Source organism: Triturus cristatus, chromosome 12 (assembly GCF_964204655.1).
Source record: "Triturus cristatus chromosome 12, aTriCri1.1, whole genome shotgun sequence".
Lineage (NCBI taxonomy): Eukaryota > Metazoa > Chordata > Amphibia > Caudata > Salamandridae > Triturus > Triturus cristatus.
Window position 1 is genome coordinate 72215108 of NC_140595.1, and position 16323 is coordinate 72231430.

Genomic DNA, 16323 nt, shown 5'->3' on the forward strand with positions numbered 1-16323 from the left:
TCCTCCTAAGAGGGGTACACAAGCCCTATCCAATTCAAGACACACTTCAGGAAATCTACTTCCATGAATATCTTTAATAAAAAAAGATGAGCAGATCCATGCTATAAAGAGGCGAAGCGTGGTAGGCGTCTCTAATTCCCACCGTTGACCCACTTTAAAAAACCTGCACCCAAATGTGGGATGCAGGTATATATAAGTCACTCTCCAGCTTCTCCCATCTCCATACATAAAGTCAGCTCTTTACAAAGTTTATCCAAGAGACAAACCAAGTTGTACCTTATATACCATAAAACAACATGCAATAAAATAACCCAACATCACATAAGTTACCATAGCAGAACCTTGTAACCTGCAGTGATTTGCAGATTGTATAATAAATGCCTACTGGTTGATATATCAGGCTTTGGTTATATGACTGTAGACATCAATTTTACAGCACAAACAAAGGATTTAGGATGGATTATGGGCCCAAATATCAAGTTCAATAGTATTGACCCACACATGTATCAACTTACCTCAGCACATATATCAACTTACCTCAAGACATATATTAACTCCACAATATCAATTGCCAAAATATCATCAAGGTAAGTTTTGCAGAGAAAAATAGATTTAATAATCTTACCTTTACATTTACTTACCTTGACAATACACCGATGGCCAGAATTGTGAAGTCAACATAAGTGCAGATCAATACACAAGCTTTGGTGTTGTCGTAGAAGACTTTTGGATGTTGCATCATGTGAATTAGTCATTGATAAATTTTGTTTTTATCTTAAGCTAGTAGGGGTTGCAAGTTACTGTGCTGCTTTCATTAGTGCAAGATAAATAGGCAGTGTAGTTTAAACTGGTCCCACAGTGGATCAGAGGAATTTATCTCAGTGTGAAATAAATATCAACGAAATAACATGCTGTCTTTTCAGATATCGATGAGTGTATCATGAATGGAGTGATGTGCAGGAATGGTCGATGCGTTAACACAGATGGCAGCTTCCAGTGTATTTGCAATGCTGGTTTTGAGACAACGCCTGATGGCAAGAATTGTGTTGGTAAGTGTTTAGTACTGCTAACTTCTGCTCCAAGGGAATGTGTTATTCTACCATCTTGAGTTTTCAACTGTGAGTAACCCCAAACAACTCCATACATAAACATTCAATTCCACTATTGAAATTGTTTAATAAGCTGCTCCCAAGACTAACACATCTTTTTGGAGATATGTGATCGGCATAGTAAGCATGCACCCAACCTCACATGATTGTACATATAAGACCCAAGCAAAAGAGTTACAAGCTTCTTATTTGAAGTCTGTGAGAAAATTCAAAGTTTTTCCTGTGAAACTCTAATTCCCAAAGAAACAAATTAAATGTATTTTGTCAGTGTCAGAAACTGCTCATATGTCATGTTCGTTTTCACTAGGTAAAATAAAAACATTACTTTTTACCTTAAACTGCTTTTTTACTTTTTAATTAACAACTACAATTATTTACCAAATCATATGCGTTTAATTTCTTTTTAATAAAAAGATATGTATTTCCCTACACAGGCCCACAATAGGAAAAAAATATTTTAACATGTGCCTGTGGTTACCGCCATTTTTTCATGGTTGGGAAGGTTTTGGTAAAGAAAAATCTTTAGCTTGTTTGAAATATAGGTGAAGAATATCATCCCACCTACACTCATTTACATCTGTCTGGCAGAATGTGGTGGTGTGATTTGTTTTCTCTGCAAAAATGTCATGAAGTGTTTTATAAAAACACATTTAATAGTCTTAAACTCATTACACTTGGCTTCATTTGTTCAAAAAGGACATAGCGAAAAAGAAGGGTTCTCATAAAGTATTTTTAAACCCTACTTTCAGTTTTGGAAATTTTAAAAAAAGGTTTTGCAAAAAACTGCCACAATAAAAATACTTTTTTCCTAGAAACAATTGTTGCATGTTGGGAGACTGCAAACTTTGCAAACTGTGTGAAGTTCAAAGTTTACCAACTTCAAGGACAAATGTTTAAAACTGTGTGAATGCCAACCTCCAACAGAGATAATCTGACACCCTATAAACTAATGAACCCTACATTTTCAAGCCTGACTTTTTTCGAGGGTCTGTCTAGTTCATTATCTAGGTGAAATGTGATTTGAGAGTATTGCATTTGCTGCTTTGTAAAACCATGCAAAGGAATCTTGCAGTTTCTCTTGATGGTCCCATAAAGAACTTTATTTGGCCAATTTTGCCCCTGAAATGAAGATGTTTTCACATTTAATACTATACTAAGTGTCGCCCTCGTAGCTGCAACTCACTAAACTTAATGACCCATAATATGGCAGTTTTAGAAAGTTCAAATCTTATGATTTATAATCTCTCCTTTAGATCATGATGAATGTGCCACTACCAACATGTGCTTGAACGGGATGTGCATCAATGAGGATGGAAGCTTCAAATGCATCTGCAAACCTGGCTTTGTACTGGCACCTAACGGGCGCTATTGTGTGGGTGAGTCTAAAATACGTGTTGGAGAAGGACGTTTCACTGATATTTCATATGTGGCGAATTTTCAGGTGTAGATTCACGAAGGCAAAAGGAATCCCAACTTAAGAATACAAATGAAACTGTCTGATGTTAGTTAAGTAAGCTTAATTTACAAATGGTTGTGATTTAGCTTAAGATGGTGTTATGTTTGACTTCCTTAGCTTAAGACAGTCTTAAGACTGTTGAACCTGATTTACAATGGCTTTTCCATGACATAAGCAGATTTAAGATTGTCAGTCGAGACTTAACTTAAGATAGTTGTAAGCTTTTCTTAAGCCAGGGTGATGCCCTTCACAAATTTAGCCCTTGTACTTGACTTAAAACAATCTTAAGACTGCTAATGTATCGATTTCTCCTTCATGCATTTGTCTACAGGTGTTAAATGGGCAAGTGGGAGCCTGGCAGAAGAGGTTTCAAAGGCAGTTCTAGTTTTGCTCTTCATTGCAGCATGAGGATTTCAGAAATAATTACAGCATTGCTCTTCCAGCTTTGGCAGTGGGGAGGCATTTTGGGGATTGCTGTACAGTGTCTGTAAGAGACTGGGCCATTCACTATTTGTGAGACTGATGGAAATGCTGAGCATTTGACCCAAATTGTAATACATTGTACAAGAACTCAGTATTTCAGTCTCATCTGATTATAATATTTTTCTCTGTCAGAAAGGCCTGCTGGTCATGCACCTTTGGCAAGAGATTGTGGAGCACGAAAATCTTTTTAAACCCTTAAATTTTTTTATCCAGATGAGACAAGATAAGTGAACTGCATACCCCCAAATTCAGGGTTTAAAAGGATTGTTCATGAGAAAATTAATGGCATGAACTTCATCCTCTATTTTCTAAAGTGAACGGCAACATGTCAATACATATTAGTATTATGCATACCTTGGAGCCGTCAAACACTTGTGACATATTTTCTATCAAAATCACTCATGCAGAATTTCAGAAATATTTCCTAGAGGCTGTAAAGGCTTTTAGGATGGTACTTATGCAACCAGAGACCCCCACTGAACATAAAAATTTAGGTAACACATCAGTGGATCTAAAGTTGTGTTTAGAATATTTACATTTACAACTATGATTCCAGACTTGCCAGTCAGTAAAACGCCAAGATTGCTACTGTGTTTTAAAAACATTGCTGTAATCCTGACCTTTGTCAATCGACTGATGGATCGATTGTAGGGCTAATAAAGCAAGACAATATCGGTTTTCGAGGGGTTGTTGATACACAGCAAACAAAACATTATTATAAGCCAAGATTCCAAGTTTTGCTGGTCCCTAATGTGTTAGCAAAGAAACCAAATATTAATGCCTCTTATCATATAAATCTGATATTAATTTCCTGCCCCTTCATTCCTTTAAAAGTTAGAGATATATATAAAAAAAATGAGTAATGTGATTGGCTCATAGATAACAAAGCAAAATTGAATAGCTGATCACTCTTGCAAATTGGCAATTACAGCCATGTGCATATGACTGCAACAATGTTAGCATGATAAGTATAGTTAAATCAAAGAGAGAAAAAACAGACACACTGATTGTAAACACTCTTGTAAACGCTCATTTGAATGTGGATTGGAATGTTCTCCAAAAAAGTGAAAATAATTGGAATAAAAATGACTGATTGACTCAAAGGAGGAAATTGGAGGCACCGGGTATTGCCGAAGTTGAAAACATATTCTAAATAGTAGTGCCAAACTCTCAACTACACTGATTAATCATAGTAGTTTTATAGCATTTATGTAGCATTAAAAACCAATGTTATTTTGGCAAAGTGCTGCGAAAAAGAAACTATTGCATCAGAAATTTGTTGCAAGACGCCATTCTTCAAATGTCATTACTAAAATGTGGTAATATGTAGTGCGTTTTATTAGCCAGACAGTAAAAGTTGTACATTTTTTGTGAGTCTTTAAAATAATACTATATGACAAAAAAATGGTATGTAATAGCAACAATGAAATACAAAGAAGTCATCACCCTTGAAAACAATCACTTGAGTTTTTAAAACATTAACATTTTTTAAATTTTAAATATATATTTAGATATCGGAACAGTTTTGATCTTTAAAAAAGAAAATGTTTTGACAATTAAGCTCACTACCGCATGAGCACTAACAATAACATCTCCCTCTCTTTATAGATGTTGATGAATGTCAAACACCCGGCATCTGCATGAATGGGCGCTGCATAAACTCTGAGGGTTCCTTCCGTTGTGAGTGTCTTGGAGGACTGACAATCGGCATTGATGGTCGAGTCTGTGTGGATACGCACATGCGCAGCACCTGCTATGGAGCCATCAAAAAGGGAACCTGCGCTCGCCCATTCCCTGGTGCCGTCACCAAGTCTGAGTGCTGCTGTGCAAACCCCGACCATGGCTTTGGAGAGCCCTGCCAGCCCTGCCCTGCCAAAAACGCAGGTGAGTTCCCTGTTTGCCATTCGTAATTCACCTTTAAATATTTGCCTGTCTCATTGGCCTATCGTGATGCACCTAAGTTTTCCTCTATGAACATTTCATCAATGTTTTCTGTTTTTTTGTATTTCTATCTAATTTTTTACTTCCAGGGAGGGGTACTTGAGATTTTATAAAGCTTTCTATTTTTAGTTTCGATAATGCAGTTAGTTTTCTCCTTTCACTTAAATTCACTGTTGGAGTTCTTTGTGCTTTGAAGTGCATAAAAATGATTACGCTGGGAATTTCCCTTGTTGCAGTACCCATTATGGGAACTTGCAACCCATCATAAGAACTCATCCTATTATTATTGTGGATCGCTCCTTTGTAACAACAAAAAAAGATTTCTTTTTTGCTGAGAGCAGAACCTCAACTGAGCCTTTGTGGTGGATCCAATACATTGTATTTTCTACTGCAGATCATATACAGAACCATATCTTCAATTAAAGAAGAACATAATGGCTGATTTAGATTATATTTCCATTCTATTTGTATCACATTTTAGATATTCAATTAGAATGCTCACCAGTTAAACATGAAAGTCATTATGCATCTTTTTCACGAAGGGAAGTTACATTGATCTATGCCTCTGTGGCACTTGGAAGGTTTAGAGTCTGGCCGATGTGGGAGATCCACTGAAAGGATATTCAGATATCTTGTCAACACTATATCAAGTGTATCGTCCTATATACACTCTAAATAAGGCTGAGGGGAAATCCGCCTAGTTTTGGCGGTGGACCAACATAAGCCAAACTCTGAATAAACTCCTTTTTTTTCTGACATCTTTTTTGCTTCAAGAATATAATAATTTTGATTCACCTGCAACCTTTTCCAACCCCCACAATTGTGCAAAGTTCATAGTATTAGTACATATCAATGCATTAAAACTGTACTCGCATTAACTAGGCACTGGGGATAGGAGGAGTGATGAGATTCACAATGCGACATGTTACGAATTAATCATACGTACACCAAAGATACCCTTTAGTGTTGTCAGGTTCATTGGACATTATTGTTCTTGTGGTTTGTCTTATTGGAGGAAACCAAGGAGTTTACCTTCAATTTAAGAAAGATCATAATGCCTTACTTTTCCTAGAGACTTTCATCTTACCGCCTTGCTCCGAGGCCTAACCTACTCTTATGTCTTTCTTTAAGCTGTTCTTTGATTACTGCCTTAATGATCGACTATTCCTATAGTACCTCTAAAGACTTTCTCTCTCTTTACTCCCTACTTCCATTGACCTCTACTCCTTCTGTGGTGCTCTGAAGTAGCGCTAAGATAACAAGTAATAGAGTTTTGAAACTAGTTAAATAGATAATAATACACTAGGAAATGGCTATTGATGAAGATGAAGTAAATTCAGGGAGATGAGATAATAGGTTGATTTGAAAAACGGGATACAGAATTTATGCATTGATCTGATGTGTGCTATGGACACTCCTTGTCGCTGTCTAAAGAATGTTTTAACATTAAAAGAAAGTTCAGTTGATGGTTTTGTAGGGTGTCATCGGAGTAGTAGGATGGGGATGGGAAAGGGCAAGACAAATGACCTACAGCCTCATGCATCAAGCCAAAATCCAGTCGGTAAAATACCGAATCGCTAATAGCTCCCGGTATTGAGTTAAAAAAACACAATCCCAATGCATCAACCCAAAAGCAGAAATCGCTATTTAAGGAATCCTTAAATAGCGATTCCTTAAATAGGGATTCCTTAAATAACGATTCCTTATATAGGGATTCCTTAAATACCGATTCCTTAAATAGCGATTGCATTTAAGGAATCCCAAAGTGAGATTCCTTAAATGCAATGCATCAAAGTTAAAAAATTAGCGATTTCGCTAATAGGGGGAGCAAATTACCATGAAGATGAACTGCATGGTAATTTGCAAAAACTTTGAAAAATGCACTTTTGTGCATTTTTTCAAAGTTTCATGTTGCGCACACACATGCCCTTAGAGCATGTGTGTGTGCAACATATGTGCACATATCATTTTCAGGGGTGCTATAGGTTGTCATTTTGACACCCTTGCACCCTTGAAATTGCATGAGCAATTAGCGAGAACCTACTGGTACTCGCTATTTGCTCATGCAATCTCCGATTCATTCCTATGGGCCTGGAGGCCCATAGGAATGATTGGGACGGCATTCCTTAATTGCTACTCGCTATTTGCTAGTAGCAATTAAGGAAAGTTAAGGAATCGCTATTTGAATAGCGATTCCTACATGCATAGCCTTTTGCTATTCCTTATTAGCGAATCCTTATTTTTCGCTAATAAGGAATCGCAAATGCTAATGTTGATGCATATGCCCCCTAGTCGTGTTTACTTGGTAGTATGCATTCAAGAATGACTTAGCTTGTGAAAGTAACTAATGCTTGGGTTTGTAACATGCAACCCGATATGAAGAAAACAAGAGTAGCTTATCCCAATCAGAACAAATTTGGCAATTAGGAGAGATGCAAAGATGCATGAGTAATAAGCTACACAATCTGTACTGAACGTGGGGCTGAGTTAGCAAAAAGGTCTTTGCTGACTGGAACATGAGGTAGGAATGGAATTTGCCAAAGTTGTTTGATGTTTAATGTGGTTGTAATTTATCGCTTTGTTATACCACATCCTGTAGCTCAAACGTGGGAAGAAAGGTACTGTAAAAGCAGGCCTTTCAAGCTGACATAAACCCTTCAGTATCCAAACCACATATAGCCAAGAAGTTTAGATTGGATTCTGAAAGCTACAGGTGTGTAAATAGAGGGAAAGGAAAGGTAGACATCCGAAAATGTAATATTACATAGAATGAGGTCTGGGCATTATTTACATTGACTAGGTGGGGCTAGAAACTGCACCCGTAAAGTAATACCTAAAGTAAATTAAACATGACTTTTTTAAAGATCGCTTTCAAAGTATCATTCAAGCTGCCACTTTAAAATACTTTATTTTTAGATCCATGAAAAAGATCAGATTATTTTTCCTATGAGGTGGTCCTAGCAAATGAAGTTCACTTTGCTATTTCTCTAAGCTTTGAGAATTGTTTAGAGGTTACATAGGAGGGTCAGGTCTTCTTCTTTAGCTGCAAAAGTGCATGAACTCTGATGCACAATCATAGGTTACAAAGGAGATGCTGTGTTACCCACAACCTTTTTTGCTGTGCGACTGACCTCAGAAGCAAATTTGGAGAAATTCGGAAGTCAGTAAAAACCCCTGTCTAATTAAAATTTCTGAGGTAGGAGTCCCTTTGCTTCTCCTTGGAAATACATGCCTGTGTAGCGATGGATGCCTTTGAGGGATAGTGGACATCCTTCCCTCCATTCATTTTCACCGAATAAAGATTTTGTTAAAGTAGCCTGCCTCTTAGAGTGGAAAGAGTATGTTTTTAGGATTAAAAGTTGTCATTCACTGAGTTGCATTGATGGAAGAATGGAGTGCTTCCCCGATGCTACTGAGATATTTTAAGGTATGGACAAAGTTGGAGATTTCCCAGAGCCCCAGCTTCCATGGGACCCTGGGGAAAGTGAACTTTCTCTCCATCACACTTCTATCTATTTATCCATCTCAACCTTTAATGAATAATTCAATATTGTTTGAAATCAATGTGCTTGACTTATGAGACAATGGCTCATAAGATTCAAGGTTGTTCTGAACATGGGCCCCCAAAATATGTCTTTCCCAGCCCCTCAAAGTCTTTAAGATGATACTGCAACACCAGCAGTCACCATTTCACAAACTGGTAATTGTGTCTTTGGGACACCGACTTTGTGAATTCCTTACCACACCTTCACAAGAGTCAGTATCAGGGCAGTGGCTGCAATGACAATTGTGTCCATCAACATTTCTTGTTAATCTGACTGGACCGATGTGTGGATTGACAGCAGTTCATGAAGTCCCTCTGAATATCCTACAGTATTTGTGTAGACCCAGCAGAATTGTCCTCTGTCAGCCACAGTGTAAGCAGTGGTCAGCAGTGACTGGAGAATGGTTTGTGTGAAATGTCCGGATTAAGACCATGCTCCATTCTTTTTTGCAGCTGAGTTCCAGGCCCTCTGCAGTAGCGGCATCGGGATCACCGCTGATGGCCGAGGTAAGACTCTGCTAATCATTTGGCTTCATGTACCATTGACGGGTCGGGGTTTTCTCCCTCTACGTATTTACTATGTGGGTATCTATATATTTTGTGGACCATCTAGGGCAAATAATTTCACCAGTTCTTTGTATAGCATCACTCGTCACCAGAAAGGACTATAATGATTCAAATGGTAAACTGTTTGGTAAAGTTTTGCTTGGGTTTTGACACCTTATGTGACAGTGCAAACTGGATAATCCAACAGCCTAGATTCAGTTGAAAGACAACACACAGAATTATAATTCACTTGACCCAATTCTTGTTATGTACACTTATGTCTATATTTGTCACAGATTTACTCATCGAAATCCTAAATTTATAATTTGGTGATACTCACAGGCTGGTTTTATTTTAGGATTTCTGTGTTAATGCTGGGGGGGTTAACTGCAGGGATGAGGATGCCAGGGGGTCCAGGGGGTTACAGACTGCTATGAAGGCGGTAGAAGACCAGAGTGAGGATAGAGCTACTGCTAGGAGACACACACTGCTAGAGCTCGGATGCTGATGAGCCATGAATGCCTTTAAACGGACAGCCTGCTGCAGGGGTTTCCAGGATGCTGGAAGATGCATAGACTAATGCACAGACTGGACCAGCAGGAGCACTGACAGCTGTAGGAGGGGAGTGGGGCTGCATGATGGCAGCAGGGTTCAGGATGGAGGACAACATTCCATTTGGGATGTGCACTAACATCTTGTGGGGGTGGCATGTCAGGGGGATCTTGGAGAAAAACTAGAGGAGTCTGCTAAAGAGGGCTGGGGGTTGCAGGTACCTCACTGCATCTCAGTGTCTGACAGGCTTTCCCCAAGTTGGGTGGGTTTTGTCTTCTCCAGGAAATGAAGCGGGTGAAGGAGACAAAAGAAGTAAACACTTCTTCTGCCTGCTACACATTTTCTTTTCATTTATACAGTACCAGCAGAGTACTTTTGTAAAAAGACAAAGTCTGGAAAAAAAAAATCCAGTGTTTTGCAGTTTGCAAGATGGAGTCTGTTTATACATTGAACATGGTTTGTCAGACTCCAGCACTATGCCTGCTAATTTCAGACCCCAAGTGAGCAGGGCAGAGTAATATCTTAACTCAAGTTTGTTATGTAAGCATGGATGACAATTTGGCATGCGGTTTGTTGGTATACAAGGGTATTGAGACACATGACATAGGCAGCGCTGCATGGATAAGTGTATTATGTATATGTATGAGGTATACAACAACATCTGGATATTGTGGCTTTAAATCAGAACAGTTCGGATTCAAATATTTTTGCCATTAATTGTTCTAAGTTTCCTTACCGTAAGACCTCTCTATTACGAGTTGAGCGAACTGCCCTGTTTCCACCAGTGACTGCCAGTGGAGATTATTGGATGATGGCCAGTCAGATATTAAGCCATTGTTCAACAGAAGTTACACCGACCAATGTATTTGGGGCAGATGTTTCGACATCAGTTTTTTCGTGTTCAGGACTGCCACGAAAAGCCTGGTGGTCCTGAACATGAAAAAATAAAAATGACCCACACACTCTAGTACAAAAACCACTGTGTGAGAAACATTTGTTTTTGTTTTGCAAAAACAACCTCCCGCTTTAGGAGTTTGTTTCTAAAAGACAAACATTGTTGTTGACCTTTCATATGAATCACGATGGCCCCTCAGCAAAGCTACAGTGTGTTAATATAAGCTTCGAAATTCGGCAAAACATTTTCTTACATTTGAAGTAACAGTGGCGGGGGTAAGATGGCGGCCGCAATTGTGGCCGTGTAAGCTGGTGTTGGTGCTTTGTCTTCCCCCCCCCGAGGAGTAACCTTTCAGTCTGTCTGTAACCCGAGGAAATTGATACCTGCCTGACGAATGCTGCTGTGGCGGCTCCGGTGCATGAACTACGCAATTCACCCGCGGGTTCTGGTCAGCCGCATTTTAGCTGCAAGTCCACTTTCAAGTTGTTTTTTGCGGACTCTTATTCAATGCGAGTCAGTGCGGCTACCTGAAATGCCTCCTAAGAACCACACACGGGGGACGGCCCGGGGCGCTACAAAGCCTACTAAGCCCGCCGCAGGAGATCAATCGGCGGCCTCGGCGAAGCGCTTACCTTTGAAGTCGATATCGATGCCAGCTTCAGCCGCGGCCGGATCTTCTGCAGCTAGCTCATCTCCAGGCAATAATTCAAGATCCCAGGCATCGGTGTCGGCTCTGTTCAAACCTCGGAAGAACGCTGCAGGCGGGAGGATCTCGAGTTCTCTAGTTGTCAACCCTGTCAACCCTGTCGATTCTCTCCTCATTACTCAGGCGCTTGCAGATCAGACATCAGCCGTCGAGCTGTTTGGGATTGCTGCAAAGGGGCTCCCTGGAGGGAATCAGTCAGTCGCAGCTCTTGCTTCTGGGACAGAGGCTATCCAGGGCTCAGTTCATCTACAACAGGGCATGCTGGGAGTTGTAGTTCATCCAGATCAGGTATCAAACTTGCAGCAGGAAGCCTCCTTTGTCGACCCCTTTGCTTCTTGTGCAGCACCCGTACAGATCTCCAATGTCCCTCCAATTGTTGAGGCTGAAACGGATGTGGATAATTTCTTCTCACTTTCAGAACATACTGGCTCATCGGGAGAAATTGGCGCCCTGGATAAGGATTGGACAGAGGACGAGGGCAGCGATACTGGCGATTGGCGAGTCAATGATGTCTTGAATTCCGTGGGTGCTCTTAGCGGCCCGCCCACAGTCTGCAAAGCTCCTACGGATTTTGTCTCTGATACTGATGCAGGGTCATTGGCATGGGATTACTCCTTTTCGGCACAAGCTGCCCCTCAAAGTATTTCTCAGAATCCAGTGTCTCTCCCTCAGGAGTCTGAATCAGGCCCCCCTTCCGGGGAAGTTTCATTAGCCACAATTTACCAAATAATCATGGCACATAGGGAGGAGACTCGACAGGAGAGCGCGCGGGCACAGGGAGCATGCCGTAAGGTGCAAAATTCCCTGCGTAGAGTTATGAAGACTTGCACGGACATTGCTTCCAGGGTTACGGAAGCTGAGTCCCGCATCTCTACTCTTGAGGACGATTTAGTTAGTCATAAAGCCACTCTCGATTCAATTCAGTCACAGAGGGGCGACATCGAGGGGAAATTGATTGACTTGGAGAATCGGGCACGGAGGAATAATCTTAGAGTCCTGGGGGTACCCGAAGGTTTGGAGGGTCAAGATACACGCCAGTTCATCATCGACCTATTTATGGAAGCATTTCCAGAAGTGAAGGAGTGGGATTGGCGGCTGGAGATCCAGCGCGCCCATCGTTTTCCTTTTAAAATAAAACATCGCCCTGGGCAGACAGTTAATAGGCCACGTGCCATTCTAATATGTCTGCATAATTTTTTGGCGCGAGAAAAGATTTTTGACTTAGCCAGGTCTGACAGGCAAAGATCTGGGAAGGGATGTCAGTTTTTTGTTAGGCCTGATTTTTGCCCAGCTACAGTGGAGCGGAGGTGGCAGCTCCGCCAGTTGATTTCCCCTTTTCAGTTAAAAGGAGCACAGGTCTTTTTGGTGTTTCCCTCCAAACTCAAAGTAATTTTTCAAGGCCAGACAAAAATTTTTTGAATCTGAAGTACAGGCTAAGGGTTACCTTGACACATTATAATGATTGTTGAAGCATCCTGGAATTATTATTATTTTTTTTTTTTTGCATTAATAGTGGGATCTGTTGTTTCTAGTTTCTAGGTGCCCTTTTGCTTTGCTTTGAATGATGTTTCTCGGGGGGGGGGGGGGGGGTTCTGTCTACACCGGCTTCTACATCATCGGGACGGAGTTCCCTGCCCTGTCTGGGGGGTGGTTAGGGCTTTGGTGGGGGGGGGGGTCAGTAGGGGTGTGGGGTAGGAGGGAGGTTGGGGGCAGTGCGTTTGGGGGAAATATAAGCTTGACGTTAAATTCTTGTTTTATGACAATCTTGGTGTAAAAATTAAAAGTACTTTCTTTTTCAGCACTCTTATGTTAAAAGATAATCGGTAAAATCTCTATTGCTACTTGGAATATATGTGGTCTCAACAATGCGAGGAAGCGCGCTTTATTTACACAGGTTATTCGCTCTTTCCAGGTTGAGGTACTCTGCCTGCAGGAAACCCATGTTCCTTGGAACAATAGAGAGTGCCTTAAAATTCCAGGGTTTGATCTGATAACATGTTCCCGGCAGACCTCAATGACAAGGGGGGTGGCTATATTAATGAAATGTGGGATAGGATCATGCATGAGGCATAGTCAGGATGTTGGGGGTCGTTGGGCAATTGCGCAGCTTTTGGTAAATAATGTAATCCTCACAGTATGTACTGTCTACAACTCAAATTTCGATGATCCTGACTTACTAGATTTTCTAAATGTTGAGCTGGCTATGTGGCCCCAACCTATTTGCCTCTGCGGGGATTTCAACATTAATATGCCAGAAAACTTTAACATATTAGGAGGGCAGATTTATTTAGGTCAAAAACCTAGAGTTTACAGAGCCCTACAAGCCCTCGTTCAAGAACATCTTATGACCGATTTATGGTTCCATTACTGCAAAGACAAGGAAGGGACCACCTATTTTTCTGCCCCCCATAAAAAAACGGTTAGGTTAGATTATTTTTTTCTTTCGGATCAGTTAGCATCTTCTGCTTCAATTTTTATTCTCCCTAGAATATTATCAGATCATAATCCTTTGGTTATGAAATGCAATATATCAGCAGATAGGCATACTTTAAGGTCTTGGACTTTTGAGCGGAAGCTACTTCTGGATCCTAATTATTTGGATCACATGAGACCTTGGGCAACTGAGTTTTTGAACATCAATAGAGGCTCGACCTCTAATAGTATACTCTGGGATACGTTTAAAGCCGCCATTCGTGGCAAAACCAAAAGCTTTTCTTTTTTTCATCACAAACAAATAAAAGATCAAATTCAGGTTCGGTTGGAAGAATTACGTAGAGCCGAAATCTTACTCGCAACCTCTATTAGGGAGGGAGGGGATATTACTATAGCTCAATCGCAGGTAGCACGGATTAAAGTTTCACTGCAGGAGTTTTTTGGGCAGGACCTGGTGGCTAAATACCTGCAGTTCCGCTCGACAATGTTTGAGCATGGTGAGAAGTCTGGGCGGGTGCTCGCCAAGCGACTTCAACAACGTGGGTTAGCCAACCGTATTACCAGGATTGAGGATCCTTTGGGAATTATTCAAGATACCTCTGAAGGGGTTCTATCAGTATTCTCTGACTTCTACCGCTCCCTATATTCTGAGGAAACTACTTCACAAACACTGGACCGTGAATTTGCTGATTTTAGCGATGCTCTGGGCACAGTTAAAATCTCAGATTATCAGAACACGGTTTTGGCGGCCCCAATTTAATGGGACGAAGTGATTTCAGCAATGAATTCATTAGCCAGTGGGAAGGCTGCGGGACCTGACCTTATCCCTTTGGAATTTTATTGCACATTTCGATCAGAAATACAGGATGATTTTTTGCGGGTTCTGAGAGATGCCCAGCGAGGGATTATTCCTGACTCTTGGCGTTTTACTTCCATCATTTTGTTAAAGAAAAAGGATAAGCCTGAGTTGGACCCCGCCTCCTTCCGTCCGATTTCATTGATAAATACGGATAGCAAAATTTACTCAAAGATCCTTGCGATTAGATTGGCTTTGGTTATAACCCCCCTGGTCTCTATTCACCAGCACGGATTTATTCCCGGATCATGTCCGCCGTGTCATTGCTCTCTTGGATTGGGCGCAGGTAACAAATTCCCCTCTTGCAGCTATCTTGTTGGACGCCGAAAAGGCGTTCGACAGGGTAGCTTGGGAATTTTTATGGAGGGTTCTTCGGTGGAAGGGTTTCTCCCTGAATTTCATTCAGGCTCTCCAATCACTCTATATTGCTCCTCAAGCACGTCTGTCAATCTCAGGCAATCTTTCAAGACCATTCGCGATAAACAGAGGTACTAGACAGGGTTGCCCCTGCTCCCCTTTGCTTTTCGCTCTATATATCGATCCTTTTTTGACTACAATAGAGCTCTCCATTAGGATTCTACCTGTTGAGATCAATGCAGTTGACTTCAAGGCATTAGCCTATGCCGATGACATTATAATTATAACAAGGGATGTGTCTCTGGCATTCTCCGCTATTAAGAATTTAGCGCAGTCATTTGGATGGCTTTCAGGTTATAAACTTAACGTCCAGAAGACTCAGATTATTCAGTCACCCTCTATGCCGCCTACGGAAGTCCCGGTGGTACAGACTGCAACATATCTGGGGGTTAAAATCTCGGCAGCAGTAGAACAAATAACAGATATGAATATTTTACCTATTATTGCTGCTGCCAAGCTCACTCTACGTAGGCTAGACAATCTCCATCTTTCTTTATTTGGTAGAAGGAATGTGCTAAAGATGTTGATCTTGCCAAAGTTCTTATATATCTTCAGGACTATACCCCTGGAGTTTTCGAAGGCTAGTCTTAATGGCGCAGAAAGATGCTGCAACAGATTTATGTGGAGTTATCATATGCCTCGAAGAGCTGCTAAATGGATGATCCTTACATTGGACAAAGGAGGCTGGTCAGTCCCTAGTCTTTCTTTATATTATTGGGCCGCTCTACTCCAACATCTGGCTCCTCCATTATTCGGTCTTCGCAGCTCACTTCCCTTATCTTGCAGTCCCTCTATTTTTGAGATCAGCTTAGGACAAGAGGTTGAGGGGTTTCTTCTCAAGGTCCTCGAGCCGAGTTATTATAAAAAAACCAAATTCAAGGTCATTATAGCCATGCACTCTGCCTGGAGGAAGATCTCTCTTAAATGGGTAATACCTAAAATAAATTTTTACACTCCGTTGACTGCTGCTAGGCTGTTACCATCAATTTTCCAAGACTCAGTCACAATTAGGTGGGGAACTCAAGGTATTCTCACGCTAGGGGACTTACTCTGTGAGGGTAAAATGGCTTCTTTTGCATTCTTAAAAGATAAATATGCTTTAGCTTCTTATGATTTCTTTAAGTACCTACAGTTACGCAGCTACATAGACCGCCTCGTGATTAATTCCTCTAACGCACTAAGTAAGAATGCCCTCATGGAGTTAATATTAAGGAGGACCCGTCTGAGTATCATTTACCAAACTCTTCTGAAAGGCCTGCCTGACGATCTGTTGTCTCAGACGGCTAAACTAGGAGGTAAATTTGGAAAGGCAAATATAGATATCACTTATGCATTGGATTTGTCTAATTCTGTATTAATATCTGGCAGTTTACGCTCACAAAGTT

At 40.8% G+C, this 16323-nt stretch overlaps 1 protein-coding gene across 1 annotated transcript in view; it reads left to right on the forward strand.

The window, feature by feature from the left end:
• Positions 1 to 16323, forward strand: part of LOC146772546 (fibrillin-2-like) — a 263733-nt gene that overhangs the window by 167141 nt on the left and 80269 nt on the right. The window contains exons 14-17 of the mRNA XM_085638491.1: positions 924 to 1049; positions 2363 to 2485; positions 4657 to 4932; positions 8987 to 9040. Coding sequence (XP_085494617.1) covers positions 924 to 1049; positions 2363 to 2485; positions 4657 to 4932; positions 8987 to 9040 — 579 coding nt within the window. The remainder of the gene's footprint in view (positions 1 to 923; positions 1050 to 2362; positions 2486 to 4656; positions 4933 to 8986; positions 9041 to 16323) is intronic.